Here is a 26,379-nt window from a genome sequence, read left to right on the forward strand (position 1 = left end):
AAACATACATTTACAGATCAAGTTTTTGTCAAAGCGATATGTAAAACTGAAGTTAGAAGCTACCTAGAAAGCAATGAAAAGGAAAACAATTTATACCAAAACATATGGGCCACAACAAAAGATGTACTCGTTAAAAAAAATTATAGCTTTGAAAACAAAGCTATAATATAAGCACAATGACATTCAAAAGAATTAAATAATCATCTGAAGAAATTAGAAAGGGAAAAAAATAAACTAAAATAATCCAGGTAATTAAATTTAATAAATATATCTAACATTGATGATTGATTAATTACTTATGTATTGCTAGTTAAGATGTGAGCAAAGGGTACTTTTTTGAAAATGTAAAATAATAAAGTTGTTTTGGAAACTAATCTGGAAACACTGAAAATACATCTACAGTTCAACTTAACATCACTGTTAATCTATGTATGAAAGAAAAATAATAGAAAAGAAGATATATACACACACATATGTATATATATTTGTACATATATATGATCTCAAGTACAATTAAATTCCATTTTGTTTAGTACTCTACAATGAATCATCTGCTGTGTTTTTCTGCTGCTCAAATACAAAGTTAAAGACTTGTTCTCAATTTGTTTTATTACCAAGTCTGATTGCTTGAACAGAAATATAATTTTATATGAAAATTTATAAAAACTATAGTAGGTACTTTTACACAGTCATAAAACATGTCTAATAGAGGAGTTAATAAGAATTCACAATTGTACTTACTGTTAATTACTTCTGAGTATAATAAACTTAAAACCTGCTAATTTTTTGTCTCTTTTAAATATAAGCCTCCCAAAGGTATGAGGGTGAGAGGGGGGTAAGGAATGAAAAATTACCTATTGGGTACATTGTACACAATTTGGGTAATGGGAATATTAAAGCTTAGATCTCACTGTTATACAATATATCCATGTAACAAAACTGCACTTGTACTCCCTAAATATGTTGAAAGAAAAAAAAGAAAAAAAATATGTAAGCCTCTCTGTTCTACCACTAGTATAAAAAAAAAAAGAGGGGGTGATTTCCAAAATATTAACTAGAAGTATAATCTGTTATCTCCTGGCTACAGCTGTTTACATATTTTAAACTGAATAATGAGTTTTCAACAATCTCCAAATTTAAACAAAATCCAAACCCATGTTGATATTTCCACACTCAGAATAATCAATCATGATGCAGGGTAAAATTTATGTGAAAATCTCATTATCACTTATCAACAACCAATACCAGCAATAATTAACCAAGGATAATGAGTCAAATCAAATAATAAAGTATAAATTGTAATCTGCCAGTGACCACTAAAATCCTTCAACATTTCAGAATATTAATTTTCAGTAGAAATATAAATATGCATTTATGATGTCTTTTCTAATTATATAATTATCTTTGCCAGTGCTCTTTGTTTTTTTAATGTGTGGATTTGGATTACTAAATACGCTTACTTGCTTTTAGTGTGAATAACTTATTTTAGTATTTCTTGCGAAGTGGGTCTGCTAGCAAAAAGTTCTGTGTTTTTGTTTTCAGAATTATTTTATTTCATCTTCATCCCTGAAAGAGGTTTGCTGAATATAAGAATCTTATCTGACAGTCCCCTTTCAACACTTTGAATATGTAATACCATTGCCATCTGTCTTCAACTAATTCTGACGATCAGTCAGTTGTTAATCTTATTGGGGTTCCCTCATACATGATGAGTTGTTATTCTCATGCTGCTTTTAAAATCTCCTCTGTCTTTGTCTCTCAGCATTTTTCCTATGATCTTTCTAGGTGTGGATAACTTTGTGCTTTATCTTACTTGAATTTCCTTGACTTTGGATATGTAGATTGATGTTTTTCATCAAATTTGAGAAGTTTTCAGCAATTATATCTTTGGATTTTTTTATTCCTGCTCCTTTCTTGTCTCTCTTTCTGCTGCTAGCATTATGCATATGTTGGTGCAATTTTCTGAGGCTTTGTTTATTTTTCTTCATTCTTTTCTCTGTGTTTCAGATTACATAGTTTCTATCAATCTATCTTCAAGTTTTCTGATGCCTTCTTCTGCCAGTTTGAGTCTACTGTTAAGCATGTATAGTGAATTTTTCATTTCAGTTATTATACATTTCAACTCCAGAATTTCTATTTAGTTCATTTTTAAAAAATAATTTCTATCTCTTTTTATATTCTCTATTTAATGAGATAAGAGCTATTTTTTAAAAAGGAAATTATCCCATGCCATAGCCATCTTCCCATCCTTTTACTTTGCTCTGGAATCTGACTATTGGGTAAGTCCAGTAGAAGCTTGTTCAGCAATACTGGAAGCAGACTTTTAATATTTTAATCTGAACAGCATAAACACTGATATTTTCCTTGAAAGATCTATATTTTCACTCTTCCATGCAATACACACACACACACACACACACTGTTGTATTGTAACTTAAGTAATAAATGTACTTATAAAACCATTTTAAAATTTTACTGCCCATGATTTAGACAATCTTCAGAAAAGTTATTAATATAATGTTGACTTTATTTTTAATATTTTTGCGTAGTCATATCCTATGTGTGTTATTCATGTCAATAAGAAGATTTGTGCTTTAGCACTTATAACAGTGTTATTATTCAAATTGTGCCTATAAATCCAAGTTAGACGCAACATAATTGACAATACCTATATTGACATTGCAAATGGCTTATGAACCATTTGCTAATTTTAATATTTAATTAACAAGTGAAAATAGGAGTTGTGTAGTGCTTTCTTAAGTAAGGCCCCTAGCATTTAAATTGATCCAAGACATATATATTTAAACATTGCTACAAATTGTCTTCTATTGCATATGCCTAGATAAAAAACAGTGGAAACAGAGGTTGAATTTGCACTAATCCATAGTGTTCATAAATATAATTATGAGCATTCTTATTCAAAGTAAATTCATATAATTTTAAGAAGATAGCCTGTACTTTTGATCAGTATTATGGGAGTCTAAAATGACTTTAAACTTCTATATACTCAGAATCAGAGAAAGCCATTGCTGGAAGAGGCCACTGAAACCAACTGAGCCCAACCCCCATTTTGCATATAAGGAAACCAAACACCCTGAAAGGTAAAATACCATCCCAAGGTTACAAAACTTTTTAAATTGTAGAAGAATCACTTTCAATAGCATCTGAACCATGTTTATAAGCTGACTGAATAAAATGTGACATTTTAGGAGGAAACTGTGACATTTGATAGAAACAAACCACATTACCACCTTTATAGGCAAAAAAGAAACATCTTATATAGCTTGACTTCAAATTGTTGACTGCATTATTGTTTTGAAAACCCTAAAAGATGGATGAAAATACTTATAAAGGCTCTACTACTTTGAATATTTGACCCTTCCAAACATCACGTTGAAATTTGATCCCCAATGTTGGAAGTGGGGCCCCGTGGGAAGTGTTTGGGTCATGCTGGTGGATCCCTCATGAATGGCTTGGTGCCATCCTCCTGGTGGTGAGTGAGTTCTCACTCTATTAGTTCCCTTGAGAGCTGGTTGGTAAAAGGAACCTGGCCCCTCTCTCCCCTCTTTCTTGTTTCCTGTCTTGCCATGTGATCTTGGCACACACTTCCCCTTCTGCCACGAGTGGAAGCTCCCTGAGGCCCTCACCAGATGTGGATGCCGTCACTATGCTTCTTGTACAGCCTGTAGAACCATGAGCCAAATAAACCTCTTTTCTTTATAAATTGCCCAGTCTCAAGTATTCCTTTATATCAGCACAAAATGGACTAAGACAGGCTTCCTCACCAAATATCCTATTTAAATTTCTAATTTTATATGTGAAACAACAGAGATTAGATTGCAGGCTTTTTAATTTCAGAGCCCCTCTGGTTTGTAAAGTATACTTGTCATTTTATAAGCTAATTCTAATCTAATCTAATATTCAGCTTGTCTTTCTTTTGTTAACCTGAGAAGCACAGCACCTTTGGCAGAAGAGTCCAGTGACATTCAAACTAAAGGATTCATGTAATGCTACTGGAATAACTATAGGCCTAGGCTCACTCCAAAATGCTAAGATGATATAGGCTTTTCCTACCATGCTCCTCACTTCCTTCTGAGTCCTCACCAGAAGCACCTTTAATGCCCAGATTTCTACCAAAAGTCTCTTCAAGGCACTGTAGACTTTTTGCATTTGGGTATACTTTCCAAAATTCTTTCAGCCACTATTCTCTATCCAATTCCAAAGCTACTTCCCTAGTTTTTGGTATTTGTTACAGTGACACCCTATTTTCCTCTACCAAATACGTATTAGTTCCCTATGGAAACTGTAAGAAATTCCCACAATCTTGGAAGATTAAAACAACATAAATTTATTCTCTGACAATTCTGGAAACCACAAGTCTGAAATCCAATGTCAGCTAGACCACATTCCCTTCAGAGGCTCTTGGAAAAGTCTTCCTTTCTTCTAGTTTCTTTTGTCTGTTGATGTTCCTTGGCATCCTTGCCTCTGGTCTCATCATTACACCTCTACCTTCATCTTCACATATGCTTCTCCTTTCTGTGTGTGCCAAATCTTCCTCTGCTGGATTAAGAACTTACCCAGATAACCCAGGATAATCTTCCCAAGCTCAGACCCTTACTTTAATCACATCTGCAAAAACCCTCTTTCCTTATAAGGTAACATGATTACCTCCTAAGGTAACAAGATTCCAGGGATTAGAACCTGCTAACTTTGGACCCATTATCCAGCCAACACAAAAACTAAAGAGGCTTGTCAACTAAATGCCACATGTGGTTTGAAAGTGAATCTTTTTGCTATAAAAAAATTACTGGGATAATTGGCATGACTTGATAGGGATCTGAGAACTCAATGGTATTATCTGTTAATTTCTTCATTTTAATGGTTGCATTGTGGGCATGCAGAAGAATGTTTTTAGTAAATACACACTGAAATATTCCCAGGTGATGGTGCATTAGCTTGGGAACTTACTTTCAAAATGATTCAAGAAAAGTTCTCTTACTGTACTTCCAAGTTTTCTGTAAGTTTTGATTGTTAAAAACAACAACAATATACTAATGGGGTGGGTAAAGAATAAGAAAGCAGAGAGGAACCAGACTGAGGGAATGCTAATGTCTCTAGAGGAAGAAGTGAGAGGTTCAAGTAGAAAGAGAAATTCAGCAAAATGCTATAGGAGTGTTTAATCCTGAGGAAGATCAGCAGTGGGCTACTTTGAGTCACTTTATAACCTAAGCCTGCACTTTTCTCACTTTCCAGTATTCTTACTCTGTTGCATTTCTTGTTTCCATCTCTTTGCAGGAGATAATGACACACTCTGTTAAAGTGACCTTCTTTTGAACAATTCTTCAGGTAGATTTGCCCTCAGCCTTTTATCTCTTCCAATTTTATTCACATAAATAAGAATTAAAGGGCAATGAATTATTCAATATACGTTTTCTTGAATTTAAGGCCCTAAGCAATGATAATTATTCTAGTAAGAGAAATAAATTGTGCTATTAGAACACAAATGGTTTATATTTTAGATTAGCTACTCCCCTCAGAAAAGGAAACACAAATAATTAAGTTATGCAATGTACATATACCAAACAAAAGATGAAATTAGCATATGAAAGAGTTTAAATCCTCCCCCCTCACAAAAGTATAGGCTTCTACTCTGTTTTTTCTTTCAATGGAAAAACAGTTGTTTACTGTCTTACTGAACTTGGATTGCTGTAACAAATGCCATAGACTTAAACATAGGCTTAAACAACAGAAATGTATTTCTCACATTTCTGGAAGCTAGAAAGTCCAAGATCAAGGTGCCAGCAGATCCAGTGTGTAGTGAGGGCGCTCTTCCTGGTTTGCACGAAGCTTCTCTTCTTCTCCTTGTAGTCTCACATGGCAGAAAGAGGTGGGGATAGCTCACTTCCTTTAATAAGGGCACTGATGGCATCATGGGGATGCCACCTTCATAATCTAACTACCCCCCAAAGCCCCACCTCCTAATACCTTCACGTTGGGGATTAGGGTATCACATATGAATTTTAGGTGGGGGCACAGACACGTCCACAACATTTACTGTCTCCAGAGACTTTGCACTTCCCTCTGCCCCATCTCTTAATCCAGACTGTCCCGTGTTTGCAGGTATGCATGTTGTCTTTGCATAGAGGAACCTTGAATGCAATTATATCTCAAGGAGTATGTCCTGGAAAGCAAGGCCAAGAAAAACGCCAATGTGTCACATTAATTCAAGTGGCTGTGACACCTCATTTGTTTTAAGAATAATAAAGATGATGGTGATAAATTTTTAAAAAGGGAACCACGGGTACGGAGTCAGAAAAGGGAAGAAATCAAAACGGGGACAGTTACTATCACCCAGAGTAGATGTCCCATGGCAAGGGGTTCTTTCCCATCCGCTGGTGGGCTCTCCTGATTTTCTGGTTTTCCTGGTCTTACCCATCAGTAACTACTGGTTACTGCTAGGCCTGTTGATCTGCACTGATCTCTGTTCCACATCTGCAGTCTGTGCTCCTTGATCCTCTTTCCTGAGCTTATTTTCACCTTTGCTTCTTTCCTCTGCTCAGCTTAAGCTGGATCCCTCAAGTAGCATATGGCCGGCACAATTATTGCACCTTGTAAGAGTGATGTAATTACATGGATAACTTCCAATGTTTCTACTTTAATTATTCGTTTGGTGTGCTTAATGTCCAGATTTGTTGCTATTCTAGGTCTAAACCCTTAAGAAATATAAAGTATTACAATAATGGCCATTCTGGTTCTTTTTATTCTTAAAGATGGAAATGTTTGTACTAACTGTACAGTCAGTGAGCACGCTCTATACAGAAAATGTATTTAGCACTACAAGGTGGTTAGCACTGTGCTAGGTGCTATGAAAGATAGGAAAGAATCATATGATATTCCTGTCATATCTTGGTTTGTTGCAGGAGTAAGACATACAAAAGAAAAATAAGCCAGTAGGCAATTAAGAACTGAATATAATTATCAAAATATAAAATGCTGAGTACCATAGGTATTCAAAAGGGGAGAAAACTATTGCTAGAGCTACCATGAATTTGGGTCAGGGACTCAGGGGCCTAGAGAGATGGTGGTGTTGAGGTGTATTGGATCTAGAGGTTAATGCACCAGGTATGAGGTTTGAGAGGACTGAGTTTGAGTCATGAAAGGGAAAGAGCAGATAGATACCTTTTACAACAAGGTTAAGTTTAGTTTAGTTTGTGAAGGACCCTACAGACCGAGAAGTCTGACTTTGACCTATTTGAGAAATGCAGCCATTGAAAACCCTTGCATAGAGAATGGCATAGAGTTTTTGACATGTTAGAACAAGGTCAATGGTCAAAGAGTGGGAAGTGAAACAAGTTTCTAGACTATTTAGTTATTAAGAATATATGACAGGCCAGGCACAGTGGCTACGCCTGTAATCCTAGCACTCTGGGAGGCCGAGGCTGGCAGATCGTTTGAGCTCAGGAGTTCGAGACCAGCCTGAGCAAAAGCAAAACCCTGTCTCTATTTAAAAAAATAAAATAAAATAAATAAAACAATATATGACAAAAAAGGAATCAGAATACTTTGAACATAACAAGCACTCAATAAAAATGTTAGTTATTATAAAGTAAATCCAAGGTAGCAGTGGAAAGGTTGGGAAAATAAATCTTACTGAAAAAACAAACAGCAAGATCAATTTAAGAAGTATCAGGAAGCACTTTATAAAGATGACTCCAAGATTTTTTGGATAAGGCTTATGAGATTAACTTCTAGATTTTCCTGCAGGAACCTAAATTTAACTACTTTGAAGAAAATGGAGTTTATGGCATACTTCTAATGTTCAACTCAAAACCAATTCTTTGGGAGTCCTGAAGAAGTGGAACTCATCCACTTGTAATGCTAACTCAACATTTCAAATCTACTACAACACGAATAAAAATTTTCAAACTGTTTCACCGAGTAAATGAGCAAATGAATAGTTGTCCTAGATTTAGAATTGGAGACCTGGATTTAAATCTTGGTTCCACTCTGGGTAACCGTGAGCATGTTACTGAACCACTGTGAACCTGTTTCTTATAAAAAGGGACTACAATTCCCAAAGTTTGTTGCAAGGACTCAATGGCATTAACACATTCAACACCTGGGGTTTATACTCAGAGACAGTCAAAAAAATTTCTTCTTCTCCTCTTTCCCTGATTAAGATAGAACTATGTTATCTAGCTAGATCTAACTGTTCATCCTTTTTAGGAAGTAACAGAATGTAAAGGGAGTGCTGGAGAGTGAAATGGGAATGTGAAAAAACTTATATTTTAAGAATAACAAATAGTCATCTAAAAACTACTTCACCCTGGGATTCAGGCAGGAGATCTTTCAGGGAAGTACATAAGAGGTCCTACTTGTCATCAAATCTACCCATGGGAATTTGGGCTCCAATAAGCGATTTTTTCATCTCCACTTTCAGGGGATCATTTAAGGTTTATCATGCACTTCCTATTATCCAACTCATTCCGACACTATCCATGCATGCAAGTTTCTTGTTAGGGAAAGCAAACTACAGACCCCTACAGGCTGATTTAATCATCTGAAACAACTAAAATACAAACGAGAAAAAAAGATAACAGAATTTTTTGAAAAAGTACTTCATGAAATCTGAAGGCCACATAAATAGTTAAAATGTATTCATTCTTATATAACTAAAAAAGTGCATTGGGGCCTAGTTATTCACCAGCGGTTCATATATAAAAAAGTTTTAACATTAGCCTAAATTAAGTGTATGTAAGAGGATAATACCATTGGGGAAGTAAACATAACCCTAACTTGTATTTTTGATTCACACCACTACTAAAATAAAATCCATTAATTTCAGAGAAAATTCAGGAATTTTATTTAACCATTAAGGAAACTTTAATGTCCTACCATAAAATTTAGATTAATAAAAATATTTTTTAAAAAAAGACTGAATACAAACTATCTTAAGACATTAATCAAACTTTTAATGTACCAATTTATTGCATATGTCAGTACAGAAAAATAGAAAGTATATTTTAAAAGAAATTTATTGTAAAAAACCAAATGTAAATGTTTGCTTGCCATAGTTAGCACACAATGTACTATAACATTCAAATTTGAGTTATAAAATTTTATTACTGCTTCAAATAAAATATGGCAAATAACAAAAATATGATTTACATTATGAAACTGGATTAACTTAATCTGGAACATACTTGAATATGTTGAAACAACTTAAATTTTATGTATATGCTGTACTGACAGAAATTATTATAAATTATGTTAAACACACACTCACCTGTTACATATATATGGCACTTTTAGTAAAAAAGTGTCTCATACATAGTCCTACTTTTAAACTACATTTTAAAGATACAAAATATAAATGGAGGTATATTTGCGCCATTTGGCAAAAATGTGTTGACTAATATTAGGATGACTGCATTTATTTCACCATACAAATGAATATATTACTTCTGATAAGCTAAGATGATGTGCACATATGGTAATAATAAACAGAAGTGCATTTCATTTTCTACCCTATGAATTTAAAAAATAGATGTCTGTGCTCTGTCATTTCCATCTTTACCTGAGTAATACACACGTACACAAATTTAAGTGGATAATCCAAAACGGTTATTTATGACAAATTTTTCCTTTCACAGTTTTTAAAAATATAATTTTCAAACTTAATAGGAAAAAGGGAGAACGGAAAGATCAATGGGAGATATCAGTATCTCAATCATGACACCTAAATTAAAAAGTGACTTCTGTGACATCCTTTTTAAACGTTTACCTTATTTACCCCTATCCTCAGGAGGGAAGGGTCTCCACAATATAAACTAGTCTTAAGCTGTCTGAGATTGCAAGATAATTTATATAAAATTGAATATGGCCTTCATTCTTTAATTTCCCCAAACCTATTCTCCCCAAGTGAATCTTACAAATGTAAGAACTGAATATGTAAGCATCAGATGCATGAATTCTCAGTATTACAATATTACTCCAGTGATATATTACCAAAGCTGCAATTTGTGTAAATCAAGTGTCTGTAGTTCATCATAAATTTAAGCTGCCCTGTAACAAAATTCAGAACGCCACTTTTATGAAAACATCAATTTTACAGTCAAAAATGTATCTGCAAAAACATAGAGTAGTTGCAATGTCAGGTGCCCCAGTTGTTAGAAATGCTTTGCATTCAAACGTTTTGTTTTGTACTAAGTTTCCTTTTCACCAATCTCATCAGTTAATTATTCCTATATCTAAATTTAAGAACTGAGTCACATTTTCCTTTCTAGTTGTTTCTTTCCTGTTAGAATTCTTTTACCTGCCACAAATTATTTCTTCTCTTATTTTGCAGTATTCTTTTTAGGATCCTTTTTATAATTTATCAGTTCCCCCCTACTCCCCAGTAAGCCCCTTTAAAATAATGGAATTTGGATTTTATTCTAAATGAATTGTATCTTGCCATATTTAAGATCATTCTAGGATTTCCAAATTTATAGTAGCTTAATAACTTAATAAAATTCACTCATAAACTCCTATAGCTGCTATTATATAAATGAACCAAAAATTAATAAACAAGATGCATACATTGACTTCCATTCCCACAAGCAGTGAGTTCAAAATGCAGTGACTCTTGAAGTCACATTTTACTAAGGCCAAGAGCTTTGGCCACAAATTCAGAGATGTTTTAAAAAATGATGCCAAGGGCTTCATGGACCCCTGATAATAAGAGTTCGTTTTCCACCCCCTTCCCATTAAAGGAAATAGTCTCTAATACAGAAGCTAGTAAAGAAATATGTACTACAACCCTAGACAGAGCCTCTGCTCTTTTTGCTGCAGAAAGAAAGGCTCCTTAAGCCTAAGAAGAGAGTGAAGGTAGGAGATGGTACACAAATACTCTACAGCTTTTGAAGTCCTGGCTCAAAAGAAAAAAAATAGTTTATAAACCTGGAGTATCTAAAAAAAAAAAAAAGGCAACATAAAAGCAAAATACCGATGAAGAAAGAGCTTTTGTACTTCATCTGCATATTTACAACTAAAGTTGATAAATTCCTCCATAGCGTAGTAGACTAATTTACATGAAAAAATAAGGTACTTTGTAAACTTTAAAAGAATGATACAATATAAGGTATGCCATGTAATCTCATGTCTAAATATACATTTTTTATATTTTCTTTTTAATACATTAATATTTAGAATAGTCATTCTACATAGCAACGGGCTGACAAGATGAAAAGTAGCCTTTAATTGTGGTGAATTTACACATACAAAATACACCTTCCATGATATGCACTACCAACTCATTTTAGAAAGCAAGACTTTTTACAGTTAATAATTTATAGAAAAACATTATTCTTTAGAAATCATACTTGCTGTAAGTTATTTTTTCTAAATACTGGCATAAAGTGAATGATAAGAATGCTATTTGGCAAAAGTATTTCTAGCCCTATCTCCATGGAAAGAGTTTTAAATTAAAGTCAAGATTATTGACTCATTATTTCTCTTCTCTAGTTGCTCACAGAAAGCCAATAAAGATAGCTAAAATATTCGAAATATTGTATGTTAAAGCTGACATAATAATATACAGAGCTAAATTACATCTAATTTTTGAGGACTGTTTGAAACAACTTGGCACAATTATGCCTCATAGCTTATATTTTTAAGGTAAATCCTGCAGGTTTCAATGGGGCCTTTTGTTTCTAAGTAAGATTTTTCTTACTCTTATATTTCTAAATACTACTTCCCACCTATGGCCATTTAATTGTTAAATGTGGTTAATAGATTCTGTGTTAAAAAGCTCCAGAATCCCTTCATTCCCACATTCTTGCATGTAAAAATTTTTAAATAAATAAATAAGACTTCCTAAAACTGTCTTTTGATGTAGGAGTTCTATGTCACAGCAACTGGAACATTAAACCAAGAACATAGGTTTTTTTTTTTTTTGGTTTTGTAATTTTTATTGTCAAAAAGTCCAGTAAGTAGTATCTTGCCTTTGGTGGGTTAAACATAACTAGATGGGACTCAAAAATCAAATGTAAGAATTTTTGTAAAATAGTATGTACAACATGTAACGATAAGACTTCCTAATTTAATTCTTAAACGGTTCTGATCTTCACTATGACTGTTATTAGTGGTTCAGCTGTAGACTTACAAAACTGACAGAAGCTAAAATTCTCTTTGCCACCAAAATTACAAATGTTAAAAAGTTCCAATATGCACATCAAAGCTGCAATAAAATCTTAAATTTCTATTTCTAGATGCCATGATCTAGACTGTACCTAACAAAAACTTGGTACATTTATATTGGAAACAGGATCCCATTTATTTGTAAGAAAAAGCAGGATCTCAGCATTCACCAGAGCAAAATTTGATGGCAACCTGTACATAGGCCTCAATTTCACTTCTTGCCAAAAGCAAAATAAGAGTTTACATAAAAATAGATATAACCCAGGTAATCATATACAACAGTATATGACCAGTGCTATTTACATTTAAAATGTTGCATTGCATAATTCAAGGAATAAAATACCATCATGCATTTCATTTTAACTGTAAGTTGAAAAATGCAGTTACAGAACTAAGTTTGCTTACCATGATTGTCCCAATATTTACTTAAGAAATAATACCCAAAGGTTTCTTGTTTACATATCTCCTTCCACACCCAACTATTAATCTGCATAACATAGATTATACCACTTTAGCAACAAGAAACTTTTGAATAATCTCTATTATATTGAAAAAATTAAACTAAAGATATGAATACATAACCACATTGAAAGTTTTGATGAAAATGTATGAAATAATCCCAAGAATTGGTTCTTCAAATGTAAAAAACTATTCGGATCATCATAAAGGAACACTGAAGTCCTTTCAAAGTTTAATGTCACTCTTCAGACAAGTACAGACATAACACACTTCTAAAAGAAACATTCTTTATCATTCTGCACAAATTAAAATAGAATGCATTAATCAAAAAGGGAAACATTATATAATCGTTACATTAGATGAAGTTTTTGCCATTTCTTCAGGAGAATGACTCTTGATTACTTCTTTGATGAACTGTTCAAGTGCAGTGAAATAGCCTTGGCACTGCCATGTATCATTGTGAGTCCCATCTGGAAAAATGGCTAATCTCTTAGTCCGAGATGGGGAGAGTTCATAAAGTTGCTTCATCATTACTGGTGGAATTAATTGATCAGAGAGTCCAGAGATGAAAAGAGAAGGCATTCTGCATTGAGAAATTTTTCTGTAGGACAAAAATTTATTTTTGTAGCACCATAACGGAAGGTAACGCATTGGAAAGAATGAAAATAAAGTGCTGGCCATATGCGGTATGCTTAAAAATGTGTTCTCCACCATAATGGCTGAAATCCTATGTGAATTTTCAGAAGCCAAATGAATAGCCACTGCTCCTCCCAAAGAACGGCCAAAAAGAAAAATTTTTGTTTTATCGAGGTCAGGTCTAGTCATCACATAGTCTAACACAGCTTCAGAATCTAAGTAGAGTCCTTCTTCACTTGCTTCTCCTTCACTTTTTCCATATCCTCGATAATCAACCAGCAACAGATTAACTTTGAGGTTAACCAACATAAGCAATGCATTTGGTAACCTGTGACCTATGTTGCCTGCATTCCCATGAAAATAAATTATAGTTGGGGAATAGGGTGAATTGTCTCCAGTGTACCGTATCAAAATAAGATTCAGACGTACTCCATCTTTGGTTCTGATGAAAATGTTTTCATGTGGAATACCAGTGGGCATGGGAACATAAAGGCGTGAAGAGGATGGTTGTTCTGGAAAATAAAGCAATACATCCTGGAATTTATATAGAATACCTGCTATTGATATAAATATTAACAAAAGTAAGATAATGCCTCCATACAGATGAAAAGTCACTATTAAAGGTAAAAGAGAAATACGGCAGAGAGCCCAAGACCATGAAGCCAAGGCTATTAGCCATCTTTCAACAAAGGTCCATAACATCCAGGACTTTTCCATTGTAGCTCTCTGTAAGTACCCTAGAGAGAGAGAAAGAGAGAGAGAATATCAATAATTATTTCAACATGTATCTATTATTTTAAAAGTAAAATTCATGATAAACTATAACACTAGGCCACATTTAATTACTGAATGTGGTAACGGGTTCAATCCATCCACGAAACTGGTTGCTATAACTTCCCTTGTACTTTCCGTTCTCAATAGTCTCCTTTCTGCTATATTCCTCCACTGCCGTGTTTATGAAACACAAATACTCATCACATATTCTTCTTTTAAAAATTGCTTATTTACTGCCAAGCACTTTCATTCATGTGTTCTCACTGATGTGAGAGAAAAATAAGTTGATGCTATCTATATTCCCAGGTTTTTAATGAGGAAACAGAGGCTCAGAGGCATAAGTGTACTGACCATCATTCCAGCTCCCAAGTGGAAGAGCCAGGAGGCAAGCAAGCCTGATTCCAGATCCCATGGTACGTTTACCATTAAGCTATATATGTCTAGGGCAAATTTTATTAAAGAAGTAGTTAACAATTCTAACCCGACAAGAGCAATATAATATAACTTACTGTCAACTTTCTTTCTTATACTATAGAAAAAAATTATAACTAAACAAACTAGGGTAAGAAATAATAATGAAAATCTTCCCCTCTACCTGGGGACTTTCACAGCTAAACTTAAATAACTTATTTAAATTAACCACTAGATTCTATTATTGTATTATTTTTAAGAAAAAGTTTAATGATTTGTCTTTCACATCTGATTAAATATAAATTTCAGATTGCTAGTGTCATGAGATATCCTCTATCTTTTATATAATCCTTATTGAAGTTTTATACCATGGAGTCAACACAGATTGCTAAGATGTACTGATATGGCAATAAATACTTGGGGAATAAGTGTGAAACAAATGCACAGACATTCTCTGAGAAGCAGAGATAAATGAAAACAAAATGACTACCTAGAGAAAAATTTTTAGAAAGATTACTGAAAAATATAACTGATATAAAAAAAATGAAGGAAAACTATTAAAAGACAATTTTCTCTGTTATCAAAAAGTTTACACATGTTGTCTTAAAAAGGCAAAAAGGGCCTGTATACACTTTGCCTTAAAAAGTCAAAAGGAGGTCAAGGCAGGAGGATCACTTGAGGCCAGGTGTATGAGACCAGCCTGGGCAACATAGCAAAATCCATCTCCACAAAAAATTAGCCAGGCTGGTAGTCCTAACTACTTAGGAAGCTGAAGCAGAAGGACTGCTTGAGCCCAGGAATTTGAGGCTCGAGAGCTATGATGGTGCCACTGCACTCCAGCCTAATGACAGAGAGAGAATTTGTCCCTTTAAAAAAAAAAAAAAAACCAAAACAGGCAAAAGAACTGAGATATGTCACAAGTGTTCTTATGCACTATTCATCTACTTATGCTTATTTACCAAATTATTTTAAATGCTAAATATCCTTTTACTTACCAAATTACTATAAAGAAGTTACCCTTAACGTTAACAAATAAATGCTAATGACTGATTTTAAAAAATTGTATTCCACATAATCAGCTAATATATGTGGCATTTCAGTATATATCAAATTAGATTTAAATATCAAAAAGACATCATAAAATCAAGTTAAATTTGATTGGTTATAAAGACAGTAAGTTGGATGATTTAATAAATTTGATTTTCACTATTATTTCACTAAACACAGATTTTATTTGAATTCTTATTCAAATGAATTTTCTGAACATGAACCAATATAACATTTGTTTTGGTTTCCCAGAAATCAACACTGCCACCCAGTGGTAGCAAGTTTTATTACTGAGCACTACAAGCAATCCAGAGAGAAGCACACATGGAAGGTCAAACAAAAATCTGAGCTTAAACACTACAATATAAGCAATACCTGAACACTGTAGGTGTTAAATCTGGCTAAAAATTACATCAAAAGAAGTTACAGTATAGAAACCAAACACTAAGCCTATTATACTGAATTATTTCATTGTTTTATAATTTACCATAGTTATTTGTCAACAGCTTAAATTAGGCAGGGCTAATTTATGCTCCTCCTTTGTAGTAATGTAAGTCTCAACTACATATCTGGTCACTTAAATTTCTCAACTAATGTTTAGTTAACTTTATTTTTTTTAAGTACATGTGATACCTGATTGATTTTAGTTTGTGCCCAGAAGTTGTTCTGGAGAAATCTGAAAACACACTGGCATTAACTTTATATATCGAAATAAAATAATTTTACTTTTTGTGTAATAATTAGGATTAACAAGGGTTGGGATCTAGTATAAATGTGTATATATATACTAATACATATCAGAACGCTGCAAAATTTGGTAATTAACCTAGTACTTCAGATACTTAGTGAAAAATATCAAATTTTTAGTGTTTTTTTATAGATAAGCCAATCATTTATGACAGAGGTATCAAAGATGAATTATTCAAACATCATTTATTTGGTGAATAGGAAACAACACTTTTTTCTTTTTATTTTTTTGAGACACAGTCTCACTCTGTTGCCTAGGCTAGAGTGCCATGGCATCAACCCAGCTCACAGCAACCTCAAACTCCTGGGCTCAAGCAATCCTTCTGCCTCAGCCTCTGGAGTAGCTGGGACCACAGGCATGGGCCACCATGCCCGGCTAATTTTTTCTATATATTTTTAGTTGTCCAGATAATTTGTTTGTATTTTCAGTAGAGACGGGGTCTCCCTCTTGCTCAGGCTGGACTCAAACTCCTGAGCTCAAGCGATTCTCCTGCCTCGGCCTCCCAGAGTGCTAGGATTACAGGCGTGAGCCACCTCGCCCAGCCAGGAAAGAATACTTTAAAATTCCATCACCCTTAAAATGTTTGTTGTATCACATACTTCCCGAATAACTTGTCTTTATTACCTATGATTCCAGTCTGGATTTCCTTTTCAGTAGAATGAGAATTTTAAAAATGCTTACATATAGGGTTGGTCAGTCATATCAAGTAAAATTAATAATAAAAGCATTTATAAATGCTATATATATGTTAACTTTATTTGCTTGTGTGACTAGTATTTCTGGCTCTACTATGACTTTCTTAACTGTGTTCTGCTCAAATTAGTTCTTATTTAAAAAAACTATGATAACACCAGATAAAATACAAAGTTCCAAATACATGAATACAGCATATTTTTAAATTTGAAACTTATATTGACATCTGTATAAATTTATATAATTTAGATTTTCAACTACTGAACTCTGAAAAGTTCTTTTTGTTTTAGTAGCCTCTAATTTCTAATTTCAGCAAACAATACTGAATTTAAATCTATTAAGGCTAGGAACTGTGTTTCCCTTTTTCACTACTATATGTCTAATGAATAGTACAGAACTTTACATATACTCAAGACTAAAAATGTTTTTTAAATAATCTAGTAACATATCCGAATTATTACATTTCTAAGAACACAAAAGTATTCTGAGTGGTAGGCACATATGTTTAAAACTGGACATGAAAAAAATTGGTATATTTGTTTGAGTCTATTACTGGTTAGGAATAGTAAGAAATAAACTTGCAGTTTTTCACAAAACATTCCTGAAAAGTCACTATGTTTGCAAACATAATCTTACAATGGATTGTTACACTATGGAAGTCAGAATAAAAATCAATTCATTTCTAGTAATATCAAATTGACGTCAATTTTAAGAACAGCTTAATAAAAACTGTTCTGGGCGTGTGTCTCTTCTCTTTAATATATGCTGATATATTGGTGGTTTTGAATGAGAATTCCACTCACAGACTGCCTTATTTTTACCTAACCTAACTTGCCAATAATCACTGTTCCCTGTATCATTATCTCCACCTTAAAGATGGTCTTAAATGAACTGGGACAAGTAAACAATATCGGGAAGGATTTTTTATTTACTAAATTTGCTGAAACTATCAGCAAAACACAATCACTATGAGCCATCTGCTGAGATGTAAAAACAACTTCACATAGACCCAGATATTAAGACAGTGAATGAAAATGAAGACTGCCTCTAATAAAGTCGACTGCACAGGTCCTACGGCCAGCATTATGAGAGTTTTCTATTTATTTTGTCAAAAAATTAGTGTGAGTAAAGAGTTAACAAAAACTTTCTCCTTCTCTGTATAAAAAATGACCTCTTCTTAACCTTCTAGTGCTGTTTCCCTGGAAACCTGATAAAGATGGGATATCAGCTGTTTCTAAACAACATTGTTTGTAGTAAAAATGACTTCTATTGGTGAGCTACATCTGGACTGAGGGTCCAGACAGTAAGCAGGGCTAATTATGCCCAGTGGGAAGCGTAAATAGCGGCTTCTCTGAATGGGACATGACTTGTAATTGGCTTGCCCTTTGCTGAGTCCTGGATGCTATGCCCACGTGTTGTTAGAAGAGACACTGTGTCCTATGGAGCATGAAGCAGCTAAGCCAGGGTGGTACTCACTCCCACCTATTTGTCATCTTTCCAGTAGACCTGAGCTATCTATCACTAGGGAACAATATACCTGACACTGACATGCTGGGTTTTCCATCTGTTATTTTTCAACAAAGCAGAAAGAGGGTGGTTCATGGTATGGTCTATTGGGTCTTGTAGGAATGCCCAGCTGACCCCCAGACCAGAGCTGCTGGTCATGCAGAATGAGAGAGACAATGAAGTACATACTATGAGGCAAGACATTTACGAAATGTGTCATCAGAAGAGAGAGATTATTTGTCAGGTTCTTTTGCATGTAAAATGCATTTGCTCACAACATTGTAGCACCATAAAGAATCCGGAGAAATGATGAGTTTAATATACTCAATAGTTAAAGTTTATACTAATTAGAAGGGTTGCTTTAGTGGAAGAGAACATGAGACCTATTCTGTGTGGAATAAAAACATAGTCAACCAATAACCTTTCATCTTCCACTCTTCTTTTATATCATTACTGCATATTTTTAACCTTATGCCTACATCTTAAATGAATGCGTGACATCCCCATTTCTCAATTCTGCCTTTGCCATATTACCAGATCTGATCTCACAGGACAAACATCTCTAAAACCCATCAATCTGTGGCTTTAACCACCTCCAGTAACTCCTTAACCACTTTCTATCTGAGAATTTGATGAGTGAGTTCTCATAACGATCTTTCATTAAGAAAACACCCTCACTTAAATAAATCCAGTGGATCTTTCTCAACACACACTGCAATACTCCACCACCCCCAAAGTGGCATTCACCATTGAATTCCTCTTCTAGCTTACAGTATAATACTCAAAATTCCTGTTTCCCTCTGCCCTATCCCCCTAAGAGTAGGTATTTTCCAAGGTCTCATCTACTGTCTTTTAAATTACTACGTTCTTTCCCTCATTGATTTCATTCCATTTCATGACTCCAACTATCACACCTGTGTATGAATTATTCCCTATCTACAAGTCTATTCTTCATCTATTAATACGATCTCAATTTACCTGGTCCTCAAGTACCTGATGCTTCATTGACATCTCAAACTTATCCAAAACTACACTCATCCTCCTCCCCACCTAACATTTTACAAGCTTCATGTTAATTATGAACAAAGAAACATGGTGTGTAAACAAATACATTTTTTAAAAAGCATGGGTCTTTGAAGCCCAATATTTAATATGTAGATTAGAATTTAATTATGTGTTCAGTATCAAAAATATTCATTAATTATGTATTACAGTATAAAAAACATGTACCTTATTATAACATACACTAGTCTTGTATTAATATTTAAATGAAAAACTCTGACCTTAGAAATAATTTTTGTGCTTCCTTTCTAAATGAAGTGGTTTGAGGTGTCACATTGATATCAGTGAGCACGTCTCAAGAGATAATCTATTGAAAGCATGACTAATCTTTATTATAATGTACCATATAGACAAATTAGATATGATTGTTTTCCTTTTAAAAGAATGGTTTTCAAGTATCAGCAACATCCTGATATGCTGTATAAGAACTATGATCATATGATACAACTTAACAGATACGGTAATAATCATCTTGAGAATTTCATAGTCCTAACTAACTTGTTATAATCACCTTTAGTGTTCTGCATGCTTCCTGTCTCTAAATTTAAGTCCATTATAGGTAAAGAATAAATAATTTAAGACTAAAAATAAAAAATAATTTAACTCTGTAAAGGTCTCAGACCACCTTGTTGTTAGCAATAATAACCAAATAAGTCAACTGAGTTGAGTGATGGCCACGCTCTTCTGATCTCTACTAATCATCTCATGTGCTCCCTCATTTATGTACTTGGAAGATCACAAATAGTTCACTTTTAAGGAAAACTAATTTAAATAACTATTTTATAAACTACTGCTTTAAAAGAGATCAATATCAAAGTTACACCCACCCCCAATGGTATCAGTCCTCAGAATATCATTGCGGACCCCCAGGGGGTTATCAAACCCAGTGTGGACCACTGAAGCAGTCCCATAGTTGCTTTCCCAGCCTCTTCCCAAAGAGATGGTCACCACATTCTGATGCATCCTACTATATTATTTCAAGATTAAAGACAATGCCACAAATAATATGGGTAGACACCTGCTATGTGAATCACAGTGCTTAGGCACTGTAGACAATTTTCAAATGATAAATGTACCATAACCCTTGCTCTCAAGTAGCTCATGATCTACTACTCAGTAGCCCTCAAGCAACTCATGAGCTACTCAGAAGACACATATGGACATAAATAACTGGACATGTCTAACATAAGTTCATTTAATTATAGAGGCAAAGAAAAATCAAAGATCACAACTGTCTTTAAATATAGCCAAAGAACATTAAAACCTTAACTATGTGTCCTTTACAACATAATTTTAGTAATCTCTGGATTTCATCAAGCTTGATTGCTTACAGAAACCTAGTGGAAATGTACACAAACTTTTAAAAAACAGGACAAAGCACAACTCCAGGGTTAAGAATCTCTTATTTGCCATCAAACAGCTGTTTATGCCACTTATTTTTATGCATGTAACACAATTTTTCACAAGAACTAGAAGTATTCGGCATAATCCAAATGTATACTTGTAAGGATAGTGTAGAAGAAATTAGAGCAGTTAAACTGGATGAACTTTAAGGACCCATAGAAAGATATCAGAAAGATTCTGATATCTTACCTATGCCAGTGGTTCTCAAAAGGTTGTCACAGACTCCTGGGGGTACCCAAGACGCTCCAACGGAGTCCATGAGATCAATATTATACTCATAATAATACTAAGACATTTTTTTTTTCACCATTTGACATTTGCACTAATGGTGCACAAGCAATGATGGTCAAAACTGCTGACATCTTTGCATGAATCAAGGCAGTGGCACCATGTGTTGAGGTCACTGTGTTATCACCATGAACTCACAGTAAAAGAGGGGGAAAAGCCAGTTTTATTTAAGAATGTCATCAAAGAAGCAGTAAAAATTATTATATTTCAAACAACGAATACACATTTTTTTAACGTGTGACAAGGGTGTGACAAATGGGAAATACACATAAAACACTTGTGCTGTATATTGAAACACAGTTAATTGTGAGCTGAACTAGTTGCTTTCTTTAGGTGACATTTTTATTTAAAAGGACAATAGACAAACTATAGTGTTTGGCAGACATTTTCTAGAAAATGAATGAAGTTGCCAACAGCTCCCCAACAATAAGAGACTTTTTGTATGTCATTGTGTTGGTAGTAATATTAACATATGTGATTTTTTGATAGTAAATGAGTCACCATTTGGAAGAATGTGCACAACTCAATAAACCAATATATTCCAAATGACCAATGAATGATGCCACAAAATTAGACATGAGTAAAAAAATCCATTATAAGATAAAACAACAGATCTTAATGTAACAGAGAAAAAACTTCTTTGATACAGGTTTCAGATGGCATGAGGTAAACAGACCTGTAAGGAATGACCACTGTTGAGTGCTGGAGTAATATCATGGAATATCCACAATTCTTTGAGGAGACTATTACTATAATACTCCTCCCTTTACAACTACAAATGTGTGTTCGCCTGATTTTCTTCATGTTTCACTAAAAGAGCCTGAATGCAAAAATATATGGTAACTGCATATCTTCTATTAAGCAGACATTAAAGATATTTACAAAAACGTAAACCAATGCCATACTCTTTTTTGTAACTGTGGTTGTTTCACACAAAAATTTATGTTAATATGTAATGCACTTATTACTATTATTTTGAAATGAATTATTTTATAAATTCCTAGTTTTAATTTCTAACACAATAAACATCTGTATAACCCATCTATACAAAAACTCTTTCAGGACCTCAATAATTTTTTAAAATGTAAAGGGAGCCTGGTGCAACGGCTTCTGCCTGTAGTTCCAGCTACGTGGGAGGCTAAGGTGGGAGAATCACTTGAGCCCAGGAGTAGGAAGCTGCAATGAGCCAGTGAGCTATGATAGTACCACTGTACTCCAGCCTGAAAGACAGAGCAAGACCATGTGTCTAAAACAAACAAACAAACAATAAAGGGGTCTGAGACCAGAAAGTTTGAGAGCCACTGTTCTATACTATCTAACTATATAACGTTATTGCATTTTTCCCCAGAGACTTGCCTCCTTCAAATTAAGGAAGCTGTATTACATTTATTTAAATCCCTTGTACATTATATTATAAATACATTTAAGGTTTTTTTACCCAGTAATATTTAATCCAAAACTTAAAAATAAAGAATAACAACTTGAATATATCAAAAATTAAACCTCAAACTATGGGAGTGGATACATTTTTACTGCCCTAATAACTAGGAGAATAAACTACACAAAATATTATTCCATCACAGATAACATTTTGGCACAGATAAAATCACATTCTAATAAAGGTCCGAACTGCCCCACAAATTAAATTCTGATTCTTTTTAATTACAAAAGTTGACATTGCATTGCGCATTGTACATTTGACTTACTGATTCAGTCAATAGCAAACGGTCTTTGAAAACTACAAAAGATATTTTTACCTATAGGTGAATTGAATATGCATTTCCCCAAAACAATTTGGTAAAAGGCTAAACAATTTTAAATACAATTAAAAAGTCCTAAATCATAAATATACTATTATTTTTTAAAAAGTCCTTAAGTTTGTCTTAAATTGATAATCTTAGAAACAGCTTGTTGAAAAATAAAAACTGCTCATACATTAAAAAAAAATACCTACAAGGGCAGAACAACGTGTAGGTTTGAGTGAAGACTGTAAGTAGAAAGCAAGTTCATGTGTCATTGCTGACAACCCCATCACAGGAGAAAACGAGGATCCCAGGGTGCTTATTAATTACTCTGGAGGAATTCACAGCTTCCAATCACATTTCAAGTAATATAGAACTCAGATTTAACATTCTTACATCAATGTATCTCCTTTTCTGCTAAGCACTGGGAAGTTAAGAAACCATGCCAGCTGCCCAGCTGAAATGGAAACACAAATAGCGGATATCAATGTGTTGGAGACACCACAGAATGAATTATCTATTTCCCTAATGGTTACCCACATGCCATCAATAATGAAAAAGTGAGTATTAATAGTCCTCTGGGACAAATCAACAGTAACTGCCTATGGAGATGTTGAATAATAACTGAATAGTTCAGAGAGCATTTTAAACTGGGATTTAAATCCACATGAGCAAATACTTCAAAAATTATACTAGACAGCAACTTAGTAGCATTTTTGTGCTTTCCCCCTTCTTGAAGCCTAAAAGATTTGGCAAATAGAGTCAAGTTTGACAAAGATTACTGTCACTGTGGAAGCCAATCACAATTTGTTCTGAGATTATAAATATCCAGAATGGTTTAAAAAAAAAACCATATGCCTAAAAATGTGAATAGTGATGTCAGAATTTAGAATGATAATGAAGTTCACCAAGTTTTCAACTTATGAATGGGCAATTTTCTAAAACTTTACCTACAAACCAGATGAATAAAACTAAGAATTTATTTTCTTGTATAAAACCAATGTCACAGAAGTAGCTAGATTTTCTGGCTAGCTCATAAATGCATGTAGCTCATGTCCTGGAAATACACTTTTTCAAGGGATTTCAGCAGAATGTACTGTTGTTAAAGGAGTTAAGATCATGTGAAACAGCAACATAAAATAATGTATTATGAAGTCTGTCATTTGAGGAAAAAAATCTTAATTAGAAGAATTACAAGAACTAGAGCCTTTTTTAGTTCTACTCAAGTAAGGGTATTTAAGGGCTTTAGATTTTCCTGAGGCAACAAAACAAGAATTAAAAAGATTTTAGAAGCCTTGAGTAATAATTAAATAGATTCTAAATTAATGAAAACAGACAAACAAATAGATTCCCCTGCAATAACTAACAAGAGAGGGAAGATCACAGAAAAATGTTGGATTCAACAGTTTCCTATACCTACCACTAAGCCATATTGTTGGCCCAGGACAACTTGGTTAGTAAACTCTTATATTCAGATGGCCCTAGATGTGTCTGAGAAGACAGCAGCCAGTGTGCTGAGAGCTACCTGTAGGTCTAGAAGCAGCCTTGCTTTCATCATTCCAAATTAACTACCAATGAAAGGTACAGTGGAAAGGAGACTGTTTAGGGGAATGGTCTATTAATAGCTAGGTAGCTTTTTCCAGCTCACTTAGCCTCTCTAAATATATATTTATTCACATGTGAAAGGAGGATGAAAGACTTAATTGAAATACTGTTGAGATCAAATGTAATAATGTTAATAAATGAAGGTACTTCTAGGAGACAAAATTTTACCTACTAGAGCAGAGTAAGTGAATGTAAGTACAACCAAAGTCCAATTAGTCTTGGATTAAATAATGGATATGATTCACTAGAAGCGACCGAATAAGGCAATGCCTACATTTCTGTCAAAACCAAGCTCAGGTAGATCTTCCAGAAATCTTTCCCTGGTTCCCTCGTCCCTACTGCCAACCATTCCATATTCTATAATTTGTGCAAACTTATGCGGTGGCACTTACTATTACAGGGTAATTAACCTGCTTACATAGCCTCTGAGTTCCTTGATGACAGTGACTTACTTCATCCTACTCAAGTCTGTATTTTCAGCATATAGCCTTAGGCTATAGTAGGCACATGAAAAGTCTCGATTAACAATTACTGAATTGAGCAGTGGATGTCTTAGGTAGGATAATCATTACACTAGTACTAAATGGACAATCAGGAATTCTTACGTACAATAAAATTTAACATATTAGTCAAAGATATGTGATTAACCTATTTTGCACACAAATATTAACAAACGGCAAATAAAAAACACCCAGGAGAGGATCAATGAAAATCAAACATCAAAAATTAAAGCCAATATACCCTTGTCTCTTTCTACTCAGTTACTGTTACATAGCAAATACAAGTAAAACAGCTGTTAAATGAGACTTATTTTTAGTTATGATAACTTGGGCAATAACACTAACAATGCATTTTACATAAAATAAACGTTGACAAACATCTATAGCAAACTGACTTCAATGGTATGCGGTGCTTCTCTTGATGTTTCTTAAAAACCCCAGAACTTCCTGCCATGGTATTCGCAGACCTAAACCTGTTACTAGAGGTGACTAAATCAGACTACTTCATCCCTCTAATCTTAGTAGGTAAGGTTTTTCTATTTTACTTTTCATCTCTGTGTGGGAGGGGGGGATGAGGAGGGCTCAATTTTAAGGATCATAGATTTCTACACATTACTGGAAATACAATTGGCATATAACATTAAGAGTGTTTCAGGTTCCAGAAAAAAAAATGATACCAGACAAGCCATTGGTAATAACCGCATTTTAGTTTCCAGACAGGTATGTGGTTTCTGTTTGTTTTCCCTGCCAGCGAGGCGACGGAACAGCAGGGTCAGGGCGAGCGACAGCGGCTGCTGCCCGGGCAGGCACAGCGCCCGGCGCGCGGCCCCCGCTCGCCTCCCCAGGACGCCGCTGGGGCCCCGCGGCCTCTTCCCGACCTCCCGCCAGGGCTTCGTGCCCACCGTGAGGCGCCGGCGGCTGCCCGCGACCCTCCTCGAAGGCGCGGAACCGGCGCTCGGGCTCCACGGGACTCGGCGTCTCCGGGCCGCACTTACTCAGACTTGCTGGCAGGCTGCGCAGTCGGCCGCGGGCACGAAACTGGGCGCCGCGCAGCAGCGTCCCCCCGCGCCGCCTCCGTCGCTCCTCATCGTCCTTCCCCAGCAGAGGGGCCGCTGCCGTCGCCACGGTCTAGCCGGAGCTTGTACGGCGCGACTCTCAGCTGCTCCACTTCCGGCCCCCGCTCGGGTGTCCCCGGCAAATGCCCCCGCCGGCTCCCACATAACCCGTTCTCCGTCTTCCTTCCCGGAGTGGGGAACCCAACCCCCACTCCCGGACATGCGCAGAAACCACGGTCCGGGGAGTACCGCGACGGTGGCTCGGACGG

General features: G+C 34.8%; 1 protein-coding gene across 2 annotated transcripts; it reads right to left on the minus strand.

Moving 5' to 3' along the window:
- Positions 1-12,295: 12,295 nt before the first annotated feature.
- ABHD13 (abhydrolase domain containing 13) lies at positions 12,296-26,336 on the minus strand. 2 transcript variants are annotated; one of them, XM_045566916.1, is made up of 2 exons: positions 26,051-26,336; positions 12,296-14,012 (listed from the first exon to the last, which is right to left on the minus strand). In XM_045566916.1, exon 2 carries the CDS (start codon positions 13,990-13,992, stop codon positions 12,979-12,981), a length of 1,014 nt encoding a protein of 337 aa, XP_045422872.1. In that variant the 5' UTR covers positions 13,993-14,012; positions 26,051-26,336; the 3' UTR covers positions 12,296-12,978. The 2 variants fall into 2 exon arrangements, with proteins under 2 accessions (XP_045422872.1, XP_045422873.1); XM_045566917.1 differs by having other exon boundaries at positions 12,296-13,789; positions 26,052-26,307.
- Positions 26,337-26,379: the final 43 nt, after the last annotated feature.

This window comes from Lemur catta, chromosome 13 (genome assembly GCF_020740605.2).
Source record: "Lemur catta isolate mLemCat1 chromosome 13, mLemCat1.pri, whole genome shotgun sequence".
NCBI classification, from domain to species: domain Eukaryota; kingdom Metazoa; phylum Chordata; class Mammalia; order Primates; family Lemuridae; genus Lemur; species Lemur catta.

What these genes read in the sequence shown, in the direction of transcription:
- ABHD13 (XM_045566916.1), bottom strand. Translation starts at nt 13,992, where the DNA reads ATGGAAAAGTCCTGGATGTTATGGACCTTTGTTGAAAGATGGCTAATA.